The 20,122-nt window shown below is 33.0% G+C and overlaps 1 protein-coding gene across 1 annotated transcript; it reads right to left on the bottom strand.

Annotated features, from left to right (window-relative positions):
* Positions 1-636: 636 nt before the first annotated feature.
* On the bottom strand, positions 637-19,235 carry LOC130640936 (C-1-tetrahydrofolate synthase, cytoplasmic-like). The gene is made up of 25 exons (XM_057447552.1): positions 18,724-19,235; positions 17,208-17,274; positions 9,900-9,978; positions 9,613-9,707; positions 8,605-8,741; positions 8,366-8,412; positions 7,301-7,358; positions 7,175-7,224; positions 6,873-6,947; positions 6,622-6,724; positions 6,405-6,481; positions 6,118-6,197; positions 5,787-5,847; positions 5,386-5,454; positions 5,169-5,280; positions 4,943-5,011; positions 4,649-4,719; positions 4,136-4,177; positions 3,515-3,615; positions 2,971-3,065; positions 2,600-2,682; positions 1,703-1,810; positions 1,534-1,615; positions 1,320-1,390; positions 637-779 (listed from the first exon to the last, which is right to left on the bottom strand). Exons 2-25 carry the CDS (start codon positions 17,255-17,257, stop codon positions 690-692), a joined length of 1,905 nt encoding a protein of 634 aa, XP_057303535.1. The 5' UTR covers positions 17,258-17,274; positions 18,724-19,235; the 3' UTR covers positions 637-689.
* Between the last annotated feature and the right edge of the window lie 887 nt (positions 19,236-20,122).

Genomic DNA, 20,122 nt, shown 5'->3' with positions numbered 1-20,122 from the left:
GGGACGCTTAACACTGAATTCGCAAAAGATTGCTGTATAAGAACGTTGTCTATCTAAAGTGGCTACTGTATTTGCAAGGTTTTTGGAAGATCAAATAGCAGCAGAGATCTCTTATTGATAGCACCAATTGTATAATGCATGGTGAAGAACGTAACTAACGGTTCGTTTTTAAGAAATAAATGTTCATTTTATTTGTGTATTTGTTATTTTTATCCACTAAAAATACAAATGAAAATGTCACAAATACATATGAATTTCGTAACGTAACTGTAAATAAAGAAAATATTAAGAAAGATCCTGCGTATCTTCTCTTTAATTTTTTTTTATTCTTTTAGGACCAAAATGTAATAAAGATAATACCAAGAATATGCTTCGTAAAAACAGAACTCAACTGATAGATGTTCGTGTGGTGTACTGAGATATGACTTTTAGTCGGGGATCAACATGGGGGACTTCAATATGGCGGGAAAAAAGCTCCATAATTAACCTTTTTTGTTAAAAAAAGTCTATCCTTGTTGAACATTTTTCATTTTTTGAGTTATGTCAAGATTGGTATGAAATGCGAAAATATTAAATCTCTATAAAATCATGTATAAAAATCTGTTAACAAATAAAAAGATGGACGCACACACCATGTAAGATGGATGACACACTGTGAAAGATGGACGCAAGGACGGTAGTAAAAACATCTACATTAATCCAATAACTTCCTCGGTGTCTGGATCAAGATCGATATCAAAGAAGCATGGCCTTGTGGGTAATCCAGGCATTGTACTCATCTAAAAATCAATCACAAAATAAATATTAAAATAAAATAAAAAAATATATATATACAAGTCGTTGCCCGTGGAAAAATCCACAGGTTCGCCCGTCCTTTATATTATATATATCGCATTTGATATTCGTGTTTCCGAACACGATTTTTTAACTCAGCGGGGGGTCCGCGCAGAGACAGACAGACGACGGCTATTATTATAGAGAAAATAAAACAAATAAAATAAAACAAAATGGTTTCAAATTATTCACTCCCCATTTTTTTTCCTGCAGATATAGCTTTTTTTTTTAAATGCTAGCTGTTAAACCAAACACTGAAAAAGATTTAAACTTGTTCAGTGAAAGAAACAAGCATGGAGTGGTTAGTGTAGAAACCTACACGGGCTACTAAATAGTCTTAACTGGGACATGGCTACCACTAGATCACAATTTGCTTCCTCTAAAACTAGTTTAACTTCAGGTTAAATTAAATATGAACAAAAACTATATTTCTTTCCAGTCAAATACGCTGTTTTACAAGGGCGAGACAAGAAGAAGAAGCTTACTGTTCCAACCAATGGGTAAACAAAACCTGCACCGATACTAGCGCGTACGTCACGAATTGGTATAGTGAAACCTACAAGATTGAAGGTATTGTCATGGTTACTGCAATCCAGGGTTGACACAGTAAAACTGATATATTAAACCCAGCATCGTATAATGTCATTCATAGTTACTGCAGCGCAATGCAAACAAAAATTAATAAAACGATGAACATACCCGTCGGAGCGCCCTTTAAGTCCGGATTGGCTGAAAGCGACAGATGAGTTTTCGCCATACATATCGGGAGATCGTTGAAACCCTGGAACAAATGAAACGCTGTTAATATTGTTGCAAATATTCTTCTTAAAGTCGACTTTAACTTTAAAGTGTTTAACCATTGCCATACCTGTTTGGTGTATCTGTCTATCTTTACTTTCGCCTCTTCAGACAATTCGATACCATCTGCGCCGTATATCCTTTTGGCGATGGTTTCGATCTTTTCCGCTAACGGTAGCTGAAAAAAAAAACCCTGAAGCATTGCGATACGTTTTGCAGGCGATTACAATACATTTAACGGGTAGTAATTTGCGGCCTGACATTATCATTAGTAGAGGTCCTCCAAAATCTTAAAATTACCCCTCCCTTTCTTTTTTTATTCAATGACAGGTTTTCACCTTATCAGCCGGCCTACGTGACAAAGATTTTCAGGTGGTAAAAACGTGAGTATGGAAATGGGACGGTACGACAAATTATAAGGCCTACAAAAATTAAGGCTGAATTTTGTTTTGGTCAATAAAGTATTATGCACTGTTAAAAGCAAATTGAAATTATTTTAAGATATACTTAGACATATAGATATATACTTAGATATAATTATGCTATAGTGAACAATTTTGTAATTTTTCGTAAGTTGAAAAAAAAAGCATCGCCATTAGGAACGGTCGCATTCTCCTCTAGATGTTCTGCTTTTGTCTGGACTTACGTCAATACTAGCATTCTCAGAAAAAAGGTTTTGTCTCCTAAAAATTTAAAGAGGAAAGCGCCAGTGACAATCATCCTCCATCATTTTTTATGGAGTATCAACAATTATCCGATCCTTTCTTTCTGTATGACGTCGTGGATCCATTAAAAGATCTTCTTTAAAAAGAAAAAAAAATACTCAAATGCTCAGGTTATACAAAATTGTACGGCGTAAAAAAAGTTAAGAAATTATAATAACCATGTCATTACTTCACGTGATTTTTAGAATGTTCAAGGAAATATTAAAAAGTCACAAAACGAGTTAAAAAAATACTTATACTACCTTTAAATCATACAGAAATTTAAAATCAGATTTTTCTTTGGAAGCTGACATGACAGAGTTGGCAAGGGCAACTGCACCAGCACCTATTAAAATAGAAGTGAGAAGTACTAAACAATTTATAAGAACAATTATGATAACCTGGCTTTCCTAATTTCCTTCATCTATTTTGAAATTGGAAGACATTTATAACAGATTTTGGGACCTTTGAGTTCACTTAATAGAAAAAACATCAAGACTGTGCTGATTAACAGGAAACGGTGTGGCATCTTTTTGTCCACCTTTTTAATCCAAAGTTTTTCTAAAAAAACTGATGTCTACTATGGATAATACGCACAGAAAATGGGAAAAAGCATATAGGACATAACTCTTACCTCCTTCTGCAAAGTGTGTGCAACAAACTGCATCAGATGCTCCAGCTTCTTTCGATAGTTTTATAATAGCCTCAACTTCAGCATCTGTATCAGTGCTGTAATAGTGAAATGAAATCAATCAAGGATCTGGTTAGTTTTATACACAAAAGGGGCTCTATTAGCTAAAAAAACATCTATTAGATGATTTACTTAAACTGATCTGGGCCTCGCATGAACTAAATTCCTACAAGGTAGGTATGATGTGAGATGACCAGAACAATTTTTGCCGTATGCAAAAAAATATGATCTATCTATGCTTAAAATCCCCAAGATCTATGCGATCTCTATGTCACATTACCCTAACGATTTTCATACGCTCTCATGTCGTATGAACTGAAGAATCTGTTTGACCTTTAATCTCCAGATGGTATGGTATGACATGTTTTTAGATCGTATAAGCGGAACAATTGTAGAGCAGATACAAAATAGGGGTAAATTTAGCTGCCATTGTTTTTTTGGATAAAAACAAACAAACAAAAAAAACAAACAAACAAACAAAACTTACTGAAATCGATTGACAGCCACCACAACAGGTACACCAAAATGTTTGGTATTTTCAATTTGTTTTCTTAAGTTACAAAACCCTTCCGTCACCAAATCAACGTTCTAAAGATGAAAGCGACGTTAACGCACTTGGAACATAGTGGAAAACTAGCCTAGTTATGTAAGCATTGTTGTGAGTAAGTTTTGTGTTAAAATGAAACAACAGCAGTGGAAATTCAGACTTATACCAATAAATACAAAACACATGTCTCTTTGAAAGTGACTCATCTCCTCTGCGTTGTACTTTCAATACTCACATAAATTATCAGCAATAGCAGCTTTAGGCTATATCTTTGTTTACGGAAGTGAGACCATGCATCAATTATATGAGAATTTTCCAGATGGAAAGGAACATAGCAATTACAAATGTCCGAAACTCAGTCGTCGCCTTCGTTTCTCTTTTCTCTAATTACGTCTTATTTTGGTCAGTAAAATTCGGGTAAATTTAGGTCTCTTTCTCATTATAAAACTTCGAGTTATACGAACGTTATTCGTAAGCGTGGAGTTACAGTGTGCTGATAAATTTAGTGTTTTGCAATAGAACCGTTTAGTGTGACCAGGTAAATGTCTGCAAAAATTCTACCTCACTGGTGTAGACGTCTTGTAACGGTGCACCAGCCACTACCTGATATAAAAAACAATAAAGTGAACAAATTACATGAAAACAACACGCATCTTTTCGTTATAAGAAACACAATGTTTCTTAACTCGAGGATGCGTACTTATTAATTTGCAAAATATAAAAAAGATGTTCGAAAAGTAAATTAATACATTGACAGGTATCAAGCTGAAAATCACTTTAAGGGTATAAAACAGGAGTCAGGCCATAAATCTTCGGAATATCTCTTTAAAGTTAAAAAGCATCCAGGCTGAATTTAAAATGTATGGTTCTTAAATACAAAAGTTTATTTTATTTATTTATCATTCACAAAAACGTTGTAGCAAACAATTTTTAAACGTAACAATCAAACCAGCTTACTTTCTAAAAATCAATTTTCTGGTGTGTAGAGAAAATGTATAATTTTGAAAGAAAAAACATCATAGTTGTTTATCTGCTTCTTGCTTCATTAGCGCCATATAATTAATAATAGATCACCTTTGGTCCACCACCATGCATTTTCAAAGCTCTTACAGTAGCCACAATAACAACGCAAGATGGTAGAAGACCTAAATTGAAAATCTACTTTTGAAATAAAGACTTATAAATTAGACGTTCTAAATTAGCTGAGCCTAAATTAGACCTAATTTAGGCTCAGCTATTTAAAACGTTATTCCTTTCTACTTGCAGCAGTTTTAGTCAGTAAAATAAATTTATCAAGTAATTTAACTCCAACATCTGTTTATTTTTGTGCAATATTAGAAATAAATAAAACATTTTTATTCAACTCACCACTATATCTGCATTTAATATTGAAAAATTTCTCCATGCCTATATCTGCACCAAAACCACATTCAGTTACTACACGAAATAAGATTTAAAATTACATATTTTTACTAAAAAGCATCCAGTTGGTTATCTGTTTCTTTGAGACTGGGGGTGCATTCTCAACTGATCAAAATTAATTTAAATGTCACGCGTACACTGAATTTTTAACAACATAAAACATAATACTGACCTACAAAGCCGTCCTCTCCAACCATTTTTAATGCAATTTTATCAGCAAGTATCGACGAATTACCATGAGCAATGTTCGCAAATGGACCAGCATGAACAAATACAGGTGTACCCTATGCAAGAAGTAAGCAACTGCTTCAATGAAAAAAATAAAAATAAACAGACTAAAAATAAGTGTAGCATCAAAAAGAAGATTTATTGAAGAGACTGTATCCTACCTCTAGCGTTTGCATTAAGTTTGGTTTTATTGCATCCTTCATTAAAACTGTAAGTGCTCCTCCAATACCCTGAATATGACAAATAAAGTAATATAAAGTAGAATAAAGGAAAATAAAGTGTTTAATGGAAAGAAACACTGTAAGAACAAACAAAGGAAAACTGAAGACTAAAAAGAAGTTCCTTGCAAGCAAAAGGATTTTAGATTATCATAGCAGCTTAGAAGTAACAAAATTTAAATTCCTTCCCCTGTTGGAACTAAAAGAAGTATAATGTAATACCATTATTTTTTGTTTCTAATAATGTGCGATTCTTATCAAAATATGGAAATTGGATTTCACATGACCATATCTTGGATTAAAGATACATTTATACATCATTATTTTGCTTCACAAAAACTCACCAAATCGTCTGTAGTTATGGGATTCATATCTTTATCACTGGCAACAACAATTGCTCCAAGTCTACACAAAGTTAACAAACACAAATATCAAAAGGTGACTATTGTCTAGTGTCCAACAAAATATCAAGTTCAAGATACAAGAAGTTCTACATTATTGGAAAAAACTTCATTTTTCGTGTAAATTTTCCACAATATTGTAAAAAATCTCCCACAATTTCCCAAACCCTGTTTTTTTAAAAGCTGTATAAAATCTCTGAAATACTAAAAACATAACACAGAATTTTTTTACATCTAAGAGAAATTAGGCCTTTATAAAAATTTGTATACATGCCTCTCTCTCATGTCACGCAAATCAGTAGTCAACGCAAGAATTGCCATGATTTCACTTGCAACAGTGATATCGAATTGACACTAAGAAAACATGAACAAAAACAATATTAAATTGTATGATGTGAAAAACATATAAAATATAAAATAATAAATAGATTAGTACACAAACACACAGATGTAACAAGTTTAAGTAACAAGTTACCAAGGACTTTGATTTTATCTATGGTGATGTCTGACACTGAGCTAAGGCCAGTCATGCAAAATAAGTTCAATATGGAAGAAGCTTACCTCCCTGGTCATTCCCTTTTCAGTAGGCGACTGTCCAATTGTAATCTTTCGCAAGAATCTGTCATTAGTATCCATCACTACAGATAATTGGATAATATAACCTGACACTGTGGAGTCTAACAACCCAATACATAATAAAAACGAATTCAGTTGAACATTTTTTGAAACATTTTAAATCTAAAGTGTGCCAAACATTTTTAAAAATTAAAGAAATCACCTCTTTGCCATGTGATCGTTTCTTTATCAAAGTTCAATCGAACAAATTTTGAAATCTCTTCTGGTGTCAAATCATTCGGTTCTGTTTTGTTAATTCCAAGTTTCTACGTAGAATCATGATAAAGGTAAAAACTCATGTAATATTCTTGAAATGTAAATATATTAATTAACATTTGAAGACAAGCTGAACTGCAAATAACTGACTTTAGTAACATAGCCTGTATTTTGTTAATCAGGAATAAGTTTTTTTACCTTCAGACGTTTAAGCATCACAGGAGCAAATTTTCGAACACCTTTCTTTTCTGGTACCAACCTGTTCCACAATGCCTGCATTTATGTAAAAAATTACTTTAAAACAGCTAGTACTTAAAATTAACGGAGGAAAAACAAAAAATTATCAACAGATCTAATTATCTCCAAGAACTGTTGAATAGGATCCACCACACACCACTACCCACCACGCATATGCAAAGGCACTTGTCAAAGAAGCAAGGCTAATAAGGTGTAAAGTTCTGAAGAAGCAAAGACAGAATATTCAAAATAATATGTTCTACCATATCTTGTTGTGTTGCTTCATGAAATACTCTGGCATCAATTGCAGCAGCTGAGATAAAATAAAATAAAATTAACTTTTTTGTTAATTTAACTGTTATTTTCTTAGCACACAAAAAGTTGCGTACCTACTAAGTTGTTTGCTGCTGTGATAGCGTGGATGTCTCCAGTCAAATGAAGGTTAAACTAAGAAACAAAGTAAAAAATTTTCTTTCTTCAAATTTCTTTTTTATTTCAACACTTCCAAACACTGTAAACTTCTAATAGGAAAGATGCATGACGAATAAAGATTAAGGAATATGTTTTCGATAAAGGTGAGGGGTTGGGGAGGGATTCAGGAAATTTTTCTGTCTGCAAATTTGTGCAAAGCAAAAACCATGCAATTTTATTGTAGCATTTTTAAAATACATTTCTTTGTGTGCAAAATAATAAAGGAATGACGAAACTGTTGTCCAGAAAACAGAAACAAGGAAAGATAATTAAATCTACATGCAGAACTTATTTTAAAACATATCAATGTAATGAATATTATTGCTGGTTGTTCAAAAGTTACTGTGAATGTATTACAAGCTTCTGAAAGTATACATTAACATTACTTCGGTTTCAACAATTTATTTTTAGTTAATATAAAAAAATAACTTAATGACAGGAAAATCCTATTAAGAAAATTTTTTGACACACGAATTGGTAACATTTCTAGGATATTTTTTATTAAGTATAAATTTTAAACAGTTAATTTCTTTTTCATAGTAAAAAAATGCTTAGTTTTTTATTCAAGACATCTGCACTGCATCCTTCCCAATTTTTGAAAGGGGTTCCTCAAAAAATTTTTTTTTTAAATATCAGTTGTCGCCCCATTTGGCTGCTTTAAATTTTCACCAGCTTAGTGGCTACATCTAGACTTCTTAATTCTTCATTATGTCTAAAAAGTTTGTTTAACAACTGACCAGAGTGATTTAATAGGCTTTAAAACCTAGCATGATTGGTGGTCACAGCCCAAGTAGCATTTACCATTTTTGTTTGTGTGAATTAAACAACAGAATTGGGTGTGTCACTATTGTGAATGTATTGTATATGCACCTTTTTAAAGTGAGAAAATTTATGCAGCTACTGCATCTTATTTAACCTTAATGACAAGATATACTGTTAAATAAATCAGGGAAGGTTTAAACAACAATAAAAAAATTACAAACCTCTTCCATGGGTATGACTTGAGAATACCCACCACCTGCGGCACCTCCTAGAAAATTAAAAATATGAAGTGTATTGGCAATATTATTAAATTACATAAATTGCTGAAAATTTCTTGTTTTCAAAAAATAAGTTCAATTAGCCGGTAAGTTTCCAGCATTCATAATGTAAAATAATATATGTCCAATAAAAAGTGGATAAATTCCTTTTTATTGTTCTGCTTTATTTAGAAGTCATTTACCTTTAATACCAAATGTTGGTCCTTGGGAGGGTTGTCGGACACAAGCAAAGCATTGTTTCTTTAGATGAGCACCCAGCGCTTGACATAGTCCAATTGTAGTTGTACTTTTGCCCTCTCCTAGAGGAGTTGGTGTTATTCTAAAAACAGGTATTGAAACATACTAAGCAACGATAAGTTGTTAAATAAGTATCTTTGACAAATTGTAAGTAGCTATACTACATATTATTTTAAGATTTATGTTTACATTTATGTTTACATTGATTTTTGTTTACATTTATGTTTACATTGATTTATGTTTACATATTATTTTAAGATTTATGTTTACATTTATGTTTACATTGATTTATGTTTACATTTATGTTTACATATTATTTTAAGATTTATGTTTATATTTACAGCACCATAAAACACCAATCAAACAACTATCTTTGCACCCCTTTCCTGCATTAACATGACAAATTTCTTTACAAATTACCACTTCTGAATGAGCAGCCTTACGCCAGTGATGTTGATAATACATAACCTATTTTCTCAGGACTAATTCAGTATTATTCAAATTTGTACAAAAGCTGCATACTGTTTTCTTACTTTCGAACTATTTCAACTGAAAAATAGGATGGGGGATTTAGGGTTTAATTAGTGACATTACCTTGTTTTTGCTTGAATAAAACAATTTTGCATAGGAGATATGAACTCAATTTTTTTGATGATGCCTAATCTCTGTTTTTCAATTAATTTTTATCAACCACTTTTATCAAAATCAACCAGGTACCTTTCTCAAACTGCCTAAGGGGTCATATGACGCGATGAAAAATGTTTTGTCAGAAAGGTTCCTTTAGATATGCCCTTTAAAGGAAAGACTTTTTTCTAAAATCTTTGGCCAAATTCATCAATACCTGTAGTTGGTAAACGTTTTTAAAACAACGGTGTGATGAATTAAAAACTTGAAGGTTAAGCTTTCAAAACTGTTTAAATTAAAATGAATATCATTGATATAAAAAAACCTACCCTGCCACAACAACATAATTTCCATCTTTTTGATCTTTTAACCTGTCCAATATTGACAAAGATACTTTAGCTTTTGTCTTTCCGTAAAAATCAATCTAGACAAAAAAAGACAAAAAAATTAACTACAAAAAACAAAATAAAATAGGTGGTAAGGAAGTGGAACATGGAGGTTTACTGGAAAGAGCTGTGTACTAGTGGCAATTGTTTAATAATTATACACATAGAAACATGCAGCTGCTTTTTCTCTTTGTCTGGTTAAAACTGAAAATAGTAGTAATTTACAGTACCTCTTCTGGCAAGAACTTAAGTTCTTCTGCCAAGTCTCCCACATATTTAGGTTTTTGTGATCTTGAAATTGCAATATCACTATAAAAGAAAAATAAATTGCAGTGCTAATATCTTCTAATTGCTATCAACTGCAGTCCCGATACAAAAAATCCATTTCCATTGTAATACACAGTGATGAGAAATAGGTGGTTTATCATTTTGTTTCATTTTCTTTTGAAACATTATTATTATTATTAGAAAATCTTTAAAGAGGATATACAATTCAGTTATTTACAAAATGACTGTTATCAATATGCGTCCTCTATAAGTGTATATGCGTGCGTGAAAACAAAAACTTTAGACACAAGGACAAAAGACAAAAATGTGACAAAGTTGTAGAAAAACTCAAAAGAACTAAAGGACAGCACGAAAAATTGAAACTTAACTCAAAAAACTTAAACATTGAAAAACTGAAAAAATTAAGTAAAAAAAAAAAAATCCAATATCAAGAAAAATCGAATTGCAAGCTTATTTAAAAAACCTAAATAAATAGTTTATTTAAATATTCATAAAAAATATTGGCATCACTTTCACCTCTAACCTTGATTGGGAGATCATTATAAAATTTTGCTCCCATGTAGTAAAAGACTTTTTTCCAAACTCCAGCTTATATTTTGAAAGTTTTATTAATTTCTGGTTATTCCATGTATTTATTGTGTTGAAAGTTTGGACAAACATCACCATCTAATCACTTTTGTACAAAAAATATTGTTTGCTTCTTGACGATGTTTTCGGTGGACGGCAGTTCTTTTCTGACAATCTGTTCTGCACGTTGTTCCAATGATCTCAGTTTGGACAACTGTGTTCTCGTGAGATGCAGCTTTACCATGTTCGCATACGTCAATATTAGAAGAATCGTAGATAAGTAAATTCGCATAGCTGCAACCTTGGTTAAATAAGGTTGAAGTTTGACCATTAAATTGATGCGATTTGAACATTTTTTTTACAATGCACCAAAGTCATCATTCAGCGTCAAACTTATATCAAGAACGTGTCCAAGGTAAGTGTTAGAATTGGTGTTATTAACAATTTTATTTCTGTATCATACTTGGAGAGGATGCGGTTGAGCTGCGATTCTCTTTGACGTTCCAAAAAGCATTACCTCTGTTTTTCCAACGTTCATGTTAATAACAAATTCATTTTCATCTTCAAACTCTTCCGTCAGTGTTGTTTCGATTGACTGTGATTTTCTTTCCGCACAATAAATTGCGGTGTCATCAGCATACATTACAGTTTTTGTAGATGAAAGATGGTTGATAAAATCATTGAAAAATATAACAAAAAGCAGTGGCCCCAATATTGATCCCTGTGGGACACCTGTTAAACACAATTCATTAGTAGATGTTTGACTTTGCATCTGAACGTATTGACTTCTGGCAAACAAATAATCCGTAAACCATTTCAATTCTACTCCTGTTACACCATATGTCTGCAGTTTATTCAATAATGTTTCATGGTTCAGCGTGTTAGGGTTTCCGGCCAAACACCCAAAACCAGATCAGGGCACAAAATACGGCATATGTTTGTAACAAAATGATTTTGAAACGGTTCAAACTAAATACAATGAAACTAAATTTAAATAACTGATAAATAATTGATAGCAAAAACTACAAGCCTGTTGAAAATAAAGCCACAGGAATAAAACTCACCAGCTTGCCAGAATATTGTGCTGAATGCCCTGATAAAATTTGCTTGTTAAGACTAACTTGAATTGAGAATTTTAAACATTTGAATTTGAATTAGAAAATAAGTAAAAGACGTTTGATGTTGATGCAACTCTCACTATACCTCGGAGTTTGGGAGGAAGACTTTTTTACATGCTGAACTAAAAATATATATACTACAAGAAATGATCGCGTTGGGGCATGACACAAAATAAACTATACAACAATTAACAATACATTGGGGAGAGTGATTACAAATGAACACAGTGATGGAGAACAGACAAAAAGAACAAGTGTGACATTGAACGAGAATGAAGACATAGGGGACAATGAACAAACATGGTGTAATATTTAACAAACATAAAAAACACAAGTTCTTCAAAATTTTACTTTTTAAATAATAACGCAACACAGCGTATCAAACGCTTTCGGTAAGTCTATGAAAGCTGTTGTTGTCATATTATTCGATCTGTTACACCGATATCCAAACTGGCAATCGGTCAACAGTTTTTTGTTTTCTAAAAACTCAAGTAATTGAATATGAATAGCTTTTTCTAACACTTTTGATAGTACCTGTAAAATGGAAATTGGGCGATAATTTGCTGGATCACTAGTCACACCCTTCTTGTGAAGAGGAACTACACATGCAATTTCCCAGATTGTTGGGACAGTGCTAGTACGTACAGTACTGTCTGAATGTAATCTACCGCGTACACGCTAATATCACACCTTTGCGTGGAGGACGGCAGTCGTTTGTCTTTTGTTATAATTAAATCCCTTAAGGGTTTTGTGAGTTTATATTTGCGTGTTAAAAAACAATGCGTTCGCGAAGAAATATCGGAGCAATTATATTTCCTGTAATAGCGAGATGCATTGTGTAAATGTATTGATAAGCCATTCCCTTAAGTATTAGCACGAAGTAATAAATTAATAAAAATCTTTCGCGAAGTTTTATAATACATTGCGCAAGAATGTATTGTTGATTTAATTACTTAAAAAGATTCCAGCGCATTTAATTTAAGAAACATATGAGAAGCATTATTCACAACTATTAAATGACTCGCATGTTTTTTTATTAAAAGAATACAACTACGGTTTATTTTTGTAAAACAAATGGTGCATATTGTGGAATAAATACAATATCTACATTTCTCAATGAAAACATTTCCTTCTTAACAAACAACGTAAAATAATCCTTCCACATACTTTTTATTGAAACAAAAAAAAAAAACATTTCTATCGCCGCTTTTCGTTTTTAAACTTTTAAAACGCGATTTAAAAAAACATTTCTATCGTCCCTTTTGGTTTTTAAACTTTTAAAATGCGATCTTAAAAAACATTCCTATCGCCGCTTCTCGTTTTTAAACTTTTGAAATGCGATTTAAAAACAGTTATTGTTCTATGTAACTATTCATTCGAGTTTCGCGTCCGCGGTAGATTACATTCAGACTGTACTGTATTGATAAGTTGAGTATAAAACATATCGATTGAGATATATGTTGACAACAGTCTTTCAATAATCCAGGTGGAAATTCATCTACACCAGCGGCTTTTTTCCTTTTGAAAGATTTTAATTGGTATTAAACAAATACGTTGGAAATATACTGGAAATGAAATACCTTTTTAGTGCGTATTTGATATTTCTGTATGGGTTTCCAAACAGTTTGTTAGTAAAATTGCATTTTTCTTCATAATATCAACTGCTGTTGTGAAATACTTGCTACATTTGTGAGCAAAAGATGTATCATTGCTGTTCACACCAGCTGGACTAATTGCTACTTTTGTTCGAAAGATACTCTTTATGCATTTCCCAAATCCCTTTGAATCACCAGCATGTTCCTGAAAAAGTTTATGGTGATAAGAACTTCTTGCACGTTTTACTTTGTATTACAAGGTTTTTTGTATAATATCCAGTCTTCTTTTTTTGTATTTTTCCCCTTTTTCAATACATGGTCTCGATCAGTCATAGCTTTTTTCAAATCCTGAGTGAGCCATTGACACACACTTCCTCTTATTCTTTTCACGATATATGGTGCATGTGTAGGCTTGGTCTTATTCATAAAGAATAAAAACTCAAGTTGCAAATTACTTTATCTTAACTAAATCTGGTTTTCACAAGTTTTCTGTCCTTTCAGGTTGAAAGTCTATGAACAACTGCCACTCCCAATGTAGGGTCAGAGCTCAGAACCACACAGGGGGCTGAGACTAGAGAGCTCTGAACTCCTGCACTGGGCCCCACAAAGCACAAACGAAGGAGAGCTGGGGGGGGGCAAGATGGGAGAAGACTCTAGGACAAATATGGCTGCCACTGTCCCATCTTGCCAAGGGCACTACAAATATGTACAAAGTATCTACATATGATTTATATACAACAGGATTAAAATAAAACCCTTTTAGCAGGATATTTCTGTGCTGCCCACATTCGCCCCAACTTTAAAGATGACATCACCGTCGAACAATCGTCATACCCAAATCCACTCCAAGTTCGAATCATATTTTGATACAGCAGTCGCACCAGTAAACGTCCACAATCCTCGTATTTTGAAATACAGTTTTTTTCAACGTCGTCACTATTCTCGAACATTGATCATGTTTTATCCCATAATTACGATTATGCTAAACATATACTAGCACAAGATTTTTCGTTATCGTTGACAAGTTGGATGTTCTTGAGAGCCAGTTGTAGGTAACTTTCCGCACTCGATTTTTTTTTTTCATCTCGTCTTCTACTTTCCGAATTGAGCTTGTTGTTAACACATGCCTGTTAAATATCTCCTTCACAGTGCTATTAAAATATTTTAATGCTTGATTTACATCTTCCATTTCGTACATATAATCCCAGTTCACTCGTTCAAAATCTTTATCCATTGCCTCTGGGTCATATTTAGAGTAATTACGGCAGGTAATGACTCTTGGTTTGAATTTCCTACTGTTCATTTTCCTGACGCATCCTGCCATATCGTGACCACCTATGCTCATGGGAAATACTTTGTTACTCGCAATTAAATCAATAACAGGCCATTCCTTGAGAAGAGTGCGATCGCACGTGCACTTGCACTCACACTTGTAAAAAGATTTACAAGTGCTTTTTTTCGCACTCGTGAATTTTTTCTTTTTCTAAAATATTATAGAGTGATGAAAAAAGCTATTACGCTGATTACATAACATTCATTTCTTTGCGATTGATTTGTTTAAAAGTATAGAGAACATTAAAGTCGGCCCATTTCCTTCATGCTGACACTCTTATGCTCGGCTGGTGCATTACACTGAGACTCGAACGAAAGACGGAAGACCATTTGGAAGCCACAAGTCACTACGACCTTCATCGTCACAGAGAATATTGCGAGAAGAGTGCGCACCCATGCAAGTTAAATATAACCAGAACATGGGAGAGGTTAGGTGTCCTGTACCTTCATACAGCTTTCAGACGAATGATGTAATACCAAAGAAAAAACATGTTGAATAAAGTTTAAAAAATCTTTTTAAAAGGGGAAAGAGAAATCAAAAATGTTTAGAAATATATGTAATGCCAAAAACATAAAGCGAATCTGCCAACACATCATCACATGCAACATTTCAACCTTGCACTTGTGGTTAATACGATTTACAAAATTGATTTCCGTACAGCTTAAATAACATAACTTGCGGTAAACAAAAAATAGTTAAGTGTGAATCACACTTGCAAATATTCACATCGCACTTGTAAATTTTGTTTATGAGTGCGATTTTTCGCAAAACATAGCACTCGTAATTTTTTTAGCAGTGCTTTTTGTAGATCTGGCATAGTTTTATTTAAGAAATGGCCTACAATAAGTGTCTCTGAGGTCTCCGTAGTACAAGTTGGTTGTTTAATAAGTTGTTTAAAACCATATAGTTGTAGTATGTCTTAAAATTCCTTATTATCATTGCGTTCCCTATAGTTGACATTAAAGTCACCCATAGGTATTACTTTTTTCTCTTCTTTTACCACAATTAATAAGATGTCGTTAAATTTATTAAAGTCTGTCGGCAAATAATCTGAAGTATTTGGTGGTCTATAATAAACAAAAGAGAACATTTTTTGCTTTGTTGATGATAACTTTTAATCCATATACATTCCGTAGTTTCGGTTTCCAAATCAGTTCGTCTTTTCCAGTTAATTCTATCCTTCAAGTAAACTGCAACTCCTCCTCCTTTTCCTTGACTTCTACATCGTTGGACAAACTTGTATCCATCGATTTGATATAAATTGTTATTATCATCAAATCCGCTTTAGGTTGTATATGTGTCTCAGAAAGGGTCATAATATCAATCTCACTACATCGGTGCATAAGTTGTTGAAGATGTACGAAATTCGTAAAGATACCTCTGGTGTTTTGGTGAAATATCTTCATTCCTTTCCTACTTGTAAATGCTTGAATATTACCAACAAAACCCTCATCTTCTGGTACATGAGCAGCTTTGCTATCAACTCCATTCAATAAATTTAGAAAGCGCAGTTTCATGCGTGCGACCTTTCTTGCCGCCATCTTAAAACTTGGTTTATCATTTTGTTTCATTTTCTTTTGAAAAATGAGCTTATGAAAAACTTTTATCCCATAATTTTTATAAGCAAAGTTCCTCTATATCAACCAGGCCTGTATAAAGTACCATATAGGGCATAATATATTCTGACTTTTATTCCCCCCAGTTTTTATATTATTCTTCGTTGGAATGTCACTTATTCTAAATAAGTAACTATTTCCAAAATCATACTGCTTTGCTCAAAAAAACCCTAAAAAACTAAGTAAGTACCCTGCCACTTAATTGAGAATTTATGGTTGATGATTTCTGAGGAGGTGGGATGCTTTGCTGTATTTACTGCCCTTTTACATTATAGTAGGACAGTAAATACATTAGATTAACCACACAAATAAGATCACATTGTAATGGAGCTTCTCCTTACAGTGTGGGAAACCATTTAGGCTGTATAAAATCTCTCTTACTTGCTCAGTGTTACCTTAATTTGCCGAGTAACAAAATATTTTGACTTCAAAGTTTTTGACAATATTATGGTAATCAATGCATGACATCATGTATTTGAAATAAATGACGTTGTTAAAGTTTGGTATTTTGAGCTTATTTACATAAATATTAATACTTAGTTATCCCGATTATCATTCACCAACAATTGTTTCTCAGCATCTAACTTTTGATGTTATAATTCCACATAATTAGTTAAACTTCCAAGGCTCAATGAAACCAAAAAAGATCTTTTTAAAAAAAATAAAAAGATTCTTCAACAACTTCTTTTAAATCTCTTTTATCAGAAACAAACTTGTTTTTTCACAAAAGGTAACCTTTCAGCAAAATTTTGTAAAATTGTAAAATGTGGCCTTACCGTAGGAAAACCAGCAAGAATGGTCTTTCACAGAAACCAATGCTTTTAAGAATTTATTTTGCATCCTTTCAGAAATAATCAGAAAGTATTGATCTTCAAAAAATATTGTAAGTCACGACATTTTAGCACACAAAATAAACCTTTTGGTAAAAACAAAAACAAAACAAAAATTGTACAGAAAATTGATGTATACAGATAATACTTCTGCTGAGGCGTGCTTTAAAATGTATCACATTTCTACATACCTTGGTATAGGTGTCTCCAAGTTTAATGGAAGATATTTCATTTGCCACATGTTGTAGGTATATGTATCTATATATTGTAGAGAAAAAAACATGTAACATGCACACACACAATTTTGACCTGAAAAATATTTTATATAGTGCTTTACATGTTTTTACTAGATATAGGGTAGTGAACATTTTATATAAAATCTACACAAATTATTTTTAATATTGTTGTTGTTGTTAGTTATGGTTACTTTATTTGGTTCACCAATCTGTCAGACATTTTGCTAAGTTATTAAACAGTAACATTTTTAATGGAATATAGCAGATGGAATGGTTGAAGCTACAATAAATTATCAATTAATTATACAATTTGTCACAGTAAATTCCCAATACAAGATGCATTAGTTGGGTTGACAGTGCCAAAAATTTGCATAACATTCTTGGAATACATAAAAAGTTCTTTTTCAGGCATAACCCAAATCTGCCATCAGTATTAACATCGAAACTCCTAGCACCGTGTGCTGTGGTACAACCAGAGGTCTGAATGCATCGCACCTGAATAGAGTTCTCTCTGCTCTAAAACCATTTATTTGAATTGAGTCATCCAATAAAATTAACACTGTACTGCAGTACCAATCTCGTGACAATATCTAACCACACAACAAGTAAGAAAAAAACAATAGAAATGTGATGATGCAGAAAATCACACTGTTACTGCTCTGGATAGTGATAAAGGTGAGCAACCAAAACCTGTTACAACACCCAAGATAGCTGGATGTGCATATTTTACAGGGCTAGCCTCACAAATATCAAGGGATACACACCAACTATTATTTTCAGGAGGGGCCATTGCTTAGAGGGTGCAAGAGTTACAACCACTAGTGGCACTGATGTGACAAAAATTCAGTGCAGATCAGGAAACACTTGCCATCAGTAAAGAAGGATCTTGGCTTGATTGCCACAATTTCTGCAAATCGACCAATTCAAGTTTAGCTAAAGGTTTCTTGTTGCATTATGCAAATCATTGCTACAGGTTTCTGCAAATTTCAATCTAGCTAGCTAAGCTACACAAACTTTTTTCCTAAAAAGGTGCTAGAGGTAGGTAACCACTCCATACTGTTTCTATGACACATAATATTCCAAAGCTTTTAGCTAGCTACTAGCTTAGAATATTTGCATATTTAGTGTGTTATAATTGTAAATATGCCATAGTGATATTTGGCAGAGATTAAATAAAGACAGCAAGCTAAAATAAGCAATCAAGCTTTTCAGTAAAAATACCATCTTAACATAATTATGTTATTTTAGGGTGTAGTAGGTTTCCTTTATTTTGATTTATGTGACAAGAGGGGGATGTGACAAAAATAAGGGTATAGTTTATGGTCAAAAATAAGACTCTTTGACGAAAGCAGTAGTGTTTTCAGCATGAATAACGGCACTGATTTCGAAGGTTGAGAAAGTTTAAGGCAAGAAGATATATATTTAATTGATAAAAAAAATTATGCAGAATATTTGAAAGCTGCTAACATACTTCACTCCCTTTGTTTTGTTTTCCTTCTTTCCTGCAAATTTCAAAACGTGCACAGAGAGCTCGTCAAAACATGCACAAAGAGCTCATCAGAGAGACGGGGTATGTCGTAGGCGTAGCGCTAGGTACAGGAGATTTGAAAAATACTGTCCCTTGGGTGGAACAAAAACAAGACCCCTTTTAACTTTATCTAAATCTGTGGTGACGTCCGCCTGTTAGCCTATACTACTATCATTTTGCTACATGTTTGCAACATGTCTTGTTTTATAAAATTACTATATTTCAAACGTATATGTTACACTGTGAACATCGACAAATACCCCGCAAGCAAACCGCTACGAAGCCCCAGGGACTACTCACTCAATGCTGTGAACATGATGTTTATATGCATGCAGTCTATATCAGGCAGAGGGCGTATGCTGCGCAATGTCTTCGCACACCTTGTGTAGAAACAAAGGAGGCACGGCTCAAACATGAGTGTGCTAGATTTAACCACGAAAATGAGAAATCTATTAATTAACATGAACGAGAGAATCATTCGAGAATTATGAGAGATCACCAATAGCCGTGTTAGTATGACAGGACGCCATAGCCTGCGCAGGCAGATCTATTTTCTTATTAAACCATCCACAGAGACTACCAATTGACAGGTCAAAAAAAGCCAAAAGCGATGGGTGTATTTGATTAGCAGGAAATGACAAGGTAAAAAAAAGTTGCGTGAATGGTTAATCAAAGCTGTGACAAAACCGATGCCTTGTGCCATACGGCACACGATAAAGGAGGTAACGCCCTGGCATAGCCTACGCTTTATGACGAAGTTGAAGTAGAAGCAGAGGAAGAATATGTCTGTGATAATCAGCGTCTATATAAAGATCCTCAGGAAGATGTTGGTCTCGCACATTAGGATATAATAAGCACGCTCTGCTCAAGACTTTTCGGTTAGGGATTTCTGGTATTATTATTATTATTATTATTATTATTATTATTAACATTTATTTGGGTTCAATTTTGTACAAAATTGTTCTTCTCCCTAAAATGAAATATAAAAATGAAAAAAATTATAGATTAAGAATAAATAAGTGTTCAAAAAATAAATTTTTTTATATACATTAAATAAAAAAGAAAACCGCGATGGGAAAAACTGAAAAGGCTTGAAAGAAATTGAAACGCTCGAATCGACGAGAAATTAAGAAACGATATATGGAATCAACTTAAATTGTAACTAGACAAAAAGCGGAGAAAACGATAAATGGCCTTGAAAGTAAGGAAAATATAAATAAACTATAAATAAAGAATAAATAATTGTTCAAAAAAAATATTATCTGGTATAGAAATAGCTGGCATCAATAGGTATATAGGTCTAGGTCTAGGAGGTCTAACGTAAAGACATTGATCGAGTACC

Source organism: Hydractinia symbiolongicarpus, chromosome 4 (genome assembly GCF_029227915.1).
Source record: "Hydractinia symbiolongicarpus strain clone_291-10 chromosome 4, HSymV2.1, whole genome shotgun sequence".
In the NCBI taxonomy this organism is placed as follows: domain Eukaryota; kingdom Metazoa; phylum Cnidaria; class Hydrozoa; order Anthoathecata; family Hydractiniidae; genus Hydractinia; species Hydractinia symbiolongicarpus.
The sequence above is the reverse complement of the archived record's forward strand: the minus strand, read 5'-3'. Positions and strand labels throughout refer to the sequence as shown.